This window comes from Somniosus microcephalus, chromosome 3 (genome assembly GCF_052327205.1).
Source record: "Somniosus microcephalus isolate GS21.2 chromosome 3, FLI_Smic_1.0, whole genome shotgun sequence".
Classification (NCBI taxonomy): Eukaryota; Metazoa; Chordata; class Chondrichthyes; order Squaliformes; family Somniosidae; genus Somniosus; species Somniosus microcephalus.
This window is the reverse complement of record NC_140989.1, coordinates 116,345,531-116,354,498: the sequence shown is the minus strand read 5'-3', so window position 1 is coordinate 116,354,498 and position 8,968 is coordinate 116,345,531. Positions and strand designations below refer to the sequence as shown.

At 41.0% G+C, this 8,968-nt stretch overlaps 1 protein-coding gene across 4 annotated transcripts in view; it reads right to left on the bottom strand.

The window, feature by feature from the left end:
- Positions 1 to 5,524: 5,524 nt before the first annotated feature.
- snx9b (sorting nexin 9b) overlaps positions 5,525 to 8,968 on the bottom strand; it is a 194,742-nt gene continuing 191,298 nt past the window's right edge. For all 4 annotated transcript variants that reach the window (XM_085981515.1, XM_085981517.1, XM_085981516.1 and 1 more), the window contains one exon: positions 5,525 to 7,467. In XM_085981515.1, coding sequence (XP_085837641.1) covers positions 7,417 to 7,467 — 51 coding nt within the window. In that variant the 3' untranslated portion in view covers positions 5,525 to 7,416. The remainder of the gene's footprint in view (positions 7,468 to 8,968) is intronic.

The following is an 8,968-nucleotide window of genomic DNA, read 5'->3' as shown; positions in this document are numbered from 1 at the left end:
AGACATGTGCCATATATCTGGTACATAGTACTTATAGTTGGTCTTATTTTCCAAAATCCTTGAAATGTGCAATTCTCTCAACTGTTGCCAGAGCCACTTACCTTTAAGTGGCTGCATTCCTTTAATTCTGGTCAGCAGCCCTTTAGGGACAGAGCTTTTGGGCTACATACTCCCAAGTTCCTTGAGCCTCCCTGCAGAACTCACCCAACGTAAAGCTCAAATCAAATAGGGAGCATTTAAAAATTGTTTAAATCAGTTGTTCCTACTAAAGCTGACAAGCTCAGCCGGTCACTCCACCAGTGTGGAGGTGCCATGACCACAGCCACATTCTTTTCCTCTCTTCCCTCCCTCCACCCAATCTGCTCACAAGTTACAAAGCCCACAAATGACTCAATTGGTAAATGTGTGATGCAATGTGCTACTAATAGTCACTGCAATTCAAAAATAATTAATTTGTTCTGAAATGCTTTGGGACATCCCAAGGATGTGATAAAGTGCTATAAAAATGCAGTTAACTCAGTTGCACCATTATTCTCAAACCCCTGGAAAGGGCACATGGCCAGGCCTCAGCTGCAATGCCCCCACAGCCCAAAGAACATTCCAACACTCACTGTCCAGGCTAATAAATGAAGACAGTTAGGGGAGGTACAATAGGGTTGCTGGTGTCCAAGGAACAGTACCCTAGAATCAGCTGGTGCCCCAAGGAGAAATGTGAGAAAAAAAGCAAATTGTTTCTCTGCTTTATTTAGTACAACTTAGCTTAAGTTCAATACAGTTTCAATGTACATCTGATAGTTAACCTATGTGCCAATTAAAAAATAATTGCGTTATTTCCCTGAATACACTTGGCAGAATCCCACTGGACCATGTTCACCAGCTTGCGTTTGTCACTTTCATGCAGTAACTGTACTTTTAAGCAGTGAAACATTTTGATAGGTGAAGCTACATTGCAATTAAATGTCTCAACACTTTAATAGACAACCAAAAATGGTCTGCTTTGTCTGTGCTCACACCACTAAACCAAAATACTTCCACGAAAAATGGACTGTGGTGTTTCCCCCCCCCACCCACCCGCCCCCAGGTTACAAGCTCGAGTTACAAAAATTCAGCTACTTGACTTGCTAATCACAGATCTATCCTGAGCCAAACAAATGGCAAAGATGTAAGATTTCTCAAGGAACTTTAATCATATTCAGACTCCACTATTCCAATGCTCTCCTGGCTGGCCTCCCCTCTTCCACCCTCCATAAACTTAAGCTCTTTCAAAACTCTGCTGCCTGTATTTTAACCTATACCAAGTCCCGCTCGCCCATCACCCCTGTGCTCACTGACCTACATTGGCTCCCAGTCCACCGCTTCGAATTTAAAATTCACATCCACATGCTCAAATCCCTCCATGAAGTCAACCCTACAACGTTCCAAGAATTCTGCGTTCCTTCAACTCTGGCATCTTGTGCGCCCAGATTCCCTTCGCCCCACCATTGGCGGCTGTACCTGCATCCATTTAGACCCTAAGCTCTGGAATTGACACCCTTAGCCTCTCTCCTCCTTTAAGACCCTTCTTAAAACCTACCTCTTTGACCAAGCTTATGGTCATCCCTCCTAATATCGCCTTCTTTGGTTTGGTGTCAATTTTTGTCCGATTATGCTCTTGCGAAGCACCTTGGAACATTTTTCTATGTATTTTTAGTCAGCAGCTTAAGTATTTTACAAAGCCTACAGTAGTGGAATACCATAACCTTGTTCACCAAGCTTCATAGGAATTTCACCTTCAAGGCTGCACTGATTAATTACTCTATGCCCATCCACCTTCCAACACTGAAGAGATGTAAATAGCCATCAGTCCTTTACAAGATTACAACTGGAGCAGCATCACAAGAGTTGCTAGTGCTTCAGTCACACGACGTTTATTCCAGGAACACATGACTTGATGGAGCTACAGATCAACATTCGGTATCATTCCAAAAGACCTTTATTGGTTGCAAAGCTTCCGCTGCCTGATCAATTCTATCCTAAAGCAGCAGCAGCATCGTCATCATTATTAGGTCCCTTGTATACAGAAGTTTCTATAGAGAGTTAGCTCCTTGTTTAAGTTTTTGGAGCATGCATTGGGGCATGGTTGCTAAACAAGTAAAAATTCTCCAAGCAACCAGGAGGGTGAATTTCAGCAGACATCAGAATTCCAAGAACCTGAATATTTTTTTTCCATATATTTATTTTTTTCATACAAAGTCTGTGATTAGGATTTTTTTTTTTTGGGGGGGGGGGGGGGGGGCGGTTAAAGAAAGAAATCACAGAAACCCCACAGTGCAGATAGAGGCCATTTCGGCCCATCGAGCCTGCACCGACACATATCCCACCCGATCCCCGTAACCCCTACACCAACACATATCCCACCCTATCCCCCTAACACTAAGGGTCAATTTATCATAGCCAATCATCCTAACCCGCACATCTTTGGACTGTGGGAGGAAACCGGAGCACCCGGAGGAAACCCACGCAAACACGGGGAGAATGTGCAAACTCCACACAGTCACCCGGGTCCCTGGCGCTGTGAGGCAACAGTGCTAACCACTATGCCACCGTGCTGGTATATATAATCATTGCATCACTCTCCGTCTGCAACTTGAAGGCAGGCAGATGACCCATGTCCAGCTCTCTGCCAGTACCATGTGTAATTAGCCACTGGGAGATATAGGAAACTATTGCCCAGATGACTCTCCCTTTCTGTGGCATTCATTCCCTGACTCTCCATAACAATACAGCCAACAGCAGCAACGACCATTTGAAGAAATCACAAATACAAATGTATATCCATAATATACATGCATTCCAGGTGCAGTGCATGTGGTAAACTTGTCCTTCACACTATACAAGTAGAAAATTATAAACAGCATAAAACTAAAACAAAACATATGTACAAATCAGAGAGGTTCGTGTGATATCAGAAACTTTGGATATCTTGGTAGCTATAATTTTTCATATTATATAGTAAGTTATGTAAATTCAGTCAGTTTAATATTTTGTTGGATATTTGCTGAAAAGCACAATTAAACTTGCCACTGTAATAAATAGGCAGCAAACATTGTGCATTGTTTTGGGCAGGTAGTTATTATCCATTCTCTGTTCATCTTTCCGTGCCCCACACATCTCGTCAAAACAGCAGGTAGGTAATTCCAGCCATCTGCCAAAGTTGTTCTGCAACAGTACTCCACAATTGCTCATGTGGCCTCTTTGAGAGCATGTCTGACCTTCGCTTGTCATCTTTTCTCAATGGTGTTGCATAGGCTACTAGATGGCATTCAGAATGGCAGCCCTGGCTGAGCTTTGTCCTTGCTAGCTAAGGCATGGTGAGGCAAATAGCGGTTCCCATACTATTACCTCAGCACAAACCAGACTGAACCTGGTGACGTGTCTGAACGACTATCGACCTGTCGCACTCACACCCATCATAATGAAGTGTTTCGAGAGACTGGTCTTAGCCCACATCAAAGCCAGTGTTCCTGCCTCCCTTGACCAACACCAGTTTGCCTATCGGGCAAACAGATCAACGGAGGATGCAATCACAACTGCTCTACACTCGGCACTGAATCACCTAGATGGTAAGGAGACCTACATCAGAACGTTGTTTATAGACTACAGCTCAGCATTCAACACTATCGTCCCCAACAAGCTGGCCACCAAACTGCAAACTCTTGGCCTGAACACTTCCCTCTGCAACTGGACCCCCTAACAAACAGACCCCAGTCTGTCAAATTAGGTAACCACACCTCCCCCCCCCGCCCCTGAACACGGGGGGCCCCACAAGGATGTGTGCCGAGCCCCCTCCTCTACTCCCTCTTCACCCACGACTGTGTGGCTGTTCATGGTTCCAACACCATCATCAAGTTTGCAGATGACACCACGGTAGTAGGCCAGATCACCAACAACGATGAGTCAGCCTACAGGGAGGAGGTCCAGCATCTCGTGAAGTGGTGCGCCGACAACAACCTGGCCCTTAACACCAAGAAAACAAAGGAAATAATCGTGGACTTCAGGAAGTCCAAAGGCGGAAGTCACACCCCCATCCACATCAATGGGGCGGAGGTGGAAAGGGTGGCCAGCTTTAAGTTCCTCGGAGTCCACATCACGGAAGACCTCTCCTGGTCCCTCAACACCTCCTCTCTGGTGAAGAAGGCCCAGCAGCGCCTATATTTCTTGAGGAGGCTGAAGGGATGTAATCTGTCACCCCCGATCCTCTCTAACTTCTACCGCTGCACTATAGAGAGCATCCTGACAAACTGTATCACGGTATGGTACGGCAGCTGCAGCTCCCATGACCGGAAAGCCCTGCAGCGGGTAGTCAAAACTGCCCAACGCATTACCGGCACCCGGCTACCGACCATAGAACATATATATCAGAAACGCTGCCTACGGAGGGCACGGTCCATCATCAAAGACCCTACCCACCCCAGCCACAGTCTGTTCGCCCTCCTACCATCTGGAAGACGCTACAGATGCATTCGCACCCGTACGACCAGATTTAGGAACAGCTTCTTTCCCAGGGCTGTCATCCTACTGAACTCCACAAATAAACACTAAAGCCTGCACATCTGCCGATGCACTTTATTATGGTCATATTTATGCTAATATATATGTACAAATGTATGTTGAAATGTTTAAGTGTCCTAATCCAAATTGTACACTCTCGGGAGCCACAAGCCTACATTTCGTTGTACTGCACTTGTGCACTAACAATGACAATAAAAATTGATTTGATTTTGATTTGATTTGAACCTTCCTGGTCAGATTGATTAGTATCATATCACACTATAGACATTTACGTAGTTGGGAGAGATGGGTGGGTAGAGCTATGACTAAAATAATTAAAACAAGGCACATGTCAGCTTTACCATTTGCTTTCATGTTGCTGTCCTGTCAGTTAAGTCACAGCAGAACTGGACCATTTGCTGAATTGAAGTCTGATGCTAGTCAGTGGATGACACGGTGATGAAGCAAATCATTAAAAAAAATGGATCAGCAGCAAATCCGAAGGATTCAAGAAACCAAGAGGAAAAAGGACTCACTAACTTGATGGTGAAATGAAAAAATACTTCAGTCGCTAATATAGAGGCCGCTTTATAGCCATCAAAACACTGCTTCTACTGGAATGCTTTTATAGCCCATTTCATATGTTCTGTCAACTTCTTAAGTTAGTCCATACCGAGAATTGTGAAACACAAATGCCAACTGCTAAAAAAGTTAATGGAACTACTTGGATTGCTAAGATAAGCTTAAGAACACTTTTATTCCCTTTTTCTTGAGTTCATCGTAATTTATTCACTGAAGTGGTATATTCCCAACCTCATTGCAGTTGGCCTCTTGGCACTCCCTCAGTTGTACAAGATGGTCTCTTTGCCAAAACATTTCCCTATTCAAAAGCAATGTTTGGTGAGATTTCCTCTCCTCTAAATTGGATATTACAGGACCATGTACAAGTATGAACCCTTTCATAGCAGAAGTTCTGCATTATAATGGAAGGGTCGAGAAGATAAATCTGATATTTAATTTCAACAAAACTTCCTTACATGGCATTTAACAAAAAAAATACATTAGTGATAATTTACATTATATTTTTATATACATTGTGTACAGTTAGCACTCCACAAAATATAGTATTTCATAACAAATCTGAGAATTAAAGTTCATATATCTCAACAATTTAAGATTTCCATTTTAGTGCAATTATCTTAAACTGAACACTGGACGCAAACAGTTAGTTAGTGCAAGCATTTCTAAAACATCCTAGTTTAACTGCTTTATGTACAGATGTGTTCTCTCTTCCCATTAGGATATATTTTCCATAGATTTCAAATTTACTTTTCTCAAATTTACTGCTTGAATAGGACAAAGTCAAATTTCAAAAATGTATAAGCATGGAACATTTATTAGTTCATAATCCAAAAATAATGTAAATACAAAATTAAATACTTATCTTTGGTGCAAACATGCTCTTATAGTCCTCAGATTCATAAACGTATATGTGTCTGTATAATTACAGAGTATCTTTGTATATTAAATTTAAATATAAGCAGGGCTAAAGGCAACACAAGAAAATACTTCTATTCAGAATGGCTTTCAGATTTTTTGGCAATTGAATAGAGTTCAAGTCAACCCCTGAACTTAAGGGGCTAGATCTGAAAAGAACTGGTAACCATTTGAGAACAGCAATCGTTCTGCCTACAACTTTATTAACATTTAATTCTTGAAATAGCAATTTCCTCTGGTAGTTTGCTAACCTAAGCAATAAGGAAGCAGTCAAAAAAACTGATGATTATTGCAAAAAAATCTGACATGTACTTCAAAACATAAAAAATAAATTGCAAACCAACCATTTCTCATAAGCTTTTCAGAATGTCACCCCAGGGTGTAACCTTTGACGCTATTTTACTAAAGCTGTCACAAAAAGGGGATGGAACGAAGTGTCATGTAATGGTTTAAAATTTGGTCAAGAATAAATGGCAAAGATCCAAGCTGGAATGCTTAAGACTCATTTCTCGAGGTCTGGTGTGTCCTTGTTATCTTAGTACAAAATTGAAAATTCAGAATGATGGGCAATGAGAAGTTTATGTACAGCACGAGGTTTCCCCTCCAAATGTCTTCATTATCGTGCTGGACTTTTTAGATGACTATCACACCACTGTATTGGTGCCTGGGAATCCTTTCTGAAATGGCCTGTTCTTTGCTATCTGTTCAACTTGGTTTTAAGTTCAATCTTGTTCTTGTTCACTTCATTCACAGAATGCATCATGGACATGAAATTTTACAAATTGCACAAAATAAAAGATAGAAAAGCAAACAGAAATCACAAGTCAATGCCTTCCACAAAATATTTTGCTCAGAGAACAAAGTTAATCCTTTAATTACATTACTACCAACTTCATACGATCCCCTTGACTGCAGCGTTTCTTATTCCTGTGGCCATTTAGTAATGAAAGTAAACGCAAATGATGGGAGCTACACAGGCAGTAGCAGCTCACCATGGCATCGTTATATCAGCAATAATTCCTAGGGTTGACGTGATGCCAGTGCTACTCCGAAATGCAATTGCATAGTGCATGTACCACAAAAATAAGGAACGGAAGAGAAAGCATCACAAAAATAGAAAGAAATGGATAAAGTAACAAAAAAACAAGTTCACTTAGTTTATGCTTGCGCAGAGTTATAAAAGAACTTTGCTATAACAGTTTCACACCATTTGCAAAGAAATAGAAAAATAACGATATGGTCTAAACAACTGCATTGTATGTTTAACATTATCTCAAACAAAACCTGAATGAGATGTCTTTGCTGTTTTTCCTTCCTGGTCATAAACACACTTCAGAACATGGGATCCTTCCACCAAGTGGTCAGTTCAGGCTAAATGCGCTGCATGGTTTACTGTTGTACTGTAAAATGGGTCAACGCTTGCTTCAGCTTTGCTGCAATCTAGTAGGAAATAATAAAAATCATTCTCAATTGAAACACATTTCAACACGGTGCCACGTCCTTCAAAAGATATTTCAACAAAATGTGGGATTATCAATTAAATCTTTCACTAGCAGCCTTTTTGTACATTTGTTCTTTTTTACTTTCTCCCCATTCTTCAAAATTATGTCCTCTATAACCAGGAGCAGAACAGTCTAACACACGACCGTCTACCAATTCCACTCCTCTGGGTGGCATGTTTGCAGGATACAGGAAAGGATTCCTCCCCAGACTATTACATAGAATTACATACAAATTATTACATGGAAATATGCCATTTGACGCAACTCATCCGTGCTGGTGTTCATCCTCCACATCATCTTAATCCTAATCTTCTGTTCTGTGCGGTTCCTATTTTTGTTTAATTCCCTTTCCTTTAAACACATAACTAATCTATTGACATGGTCGCCGCTTTGATCACTAACCCTGGTGGTGCATTCTACAGCCCCACAATCCTGTGTAAAAAAAAAAAAAAAAAAGTTTCTCCCACTCTCTGTACTAATTCTCTTACATTTAATCATGTGTCTCCTTGATCTACATCTTTCAATCTACTCTGTCTCATCCCTTCATAATTTTTAAACACATCCATAAAATTAGCCCATAAATCTCCTCTGTTCTAATTGAAACAGCTCTGGGAGAGGTTGGGTGGGGGGGGGGGGGGGGGTTAATTAGTAATCTCAATTTTCAGAACAGGTGAATGTGAACATAATTAAAATGGTGGCACTTTGAATGAAACGAATCAAGACATTTATCTTGCTAACCCATAGAACTGCTGTAGCTAGTAATGGGAAAGGAACCAGAGCAGATAAGAGAAGTAAGCGTCGGAGAACACCTAGGCAATAGCAATCACAACCTCAGAGTGGGTGAGAATGGAACTAGGGAAAATAAACTGGAAAATAATATTGGCAAACAAAGAGATAGAACAATAACGGAAATATTTAAAACAGTGATCAAGAGAGTTCAGGACAAATATATTCCTCTAAAAAATAAGCACAAACTAGCCAATAATGAAACACCATGGATCAATAATCAATAAAGTCTGCAAATTTATTAATGCCCTCTTGTATTTTGTCGCAGCCTTCCTCAACCTTAGAACTATTTGGTGTCATCCGCATAGTTTGAAATTATACTTCCGATTCCTGAGTCCAAATCATTTATGTAAATGGTAAACAACAGTGGTGCAGCAGCGATCCTTGTGTGAACTGTTATGCTATTTTAATGACACAATTATGACATTAAACAATAATAACTTGAGAATTTTGAAACACTAAACCATTTCTTCTTCTCCTCTGAAGGCACTAAATCATGTTGGAGTATGGTTTTGTAGATGACATCTTCCATTGCCTTGCTCAAGTGACCACTTCATTTGTGAATCTTTGTGGCAAGTGTCATCAGGTTATACAACTGTGGGGGCATCACAATCGAGATGTATCCTGCCATTATCCAATGTGCCACGGGTAAC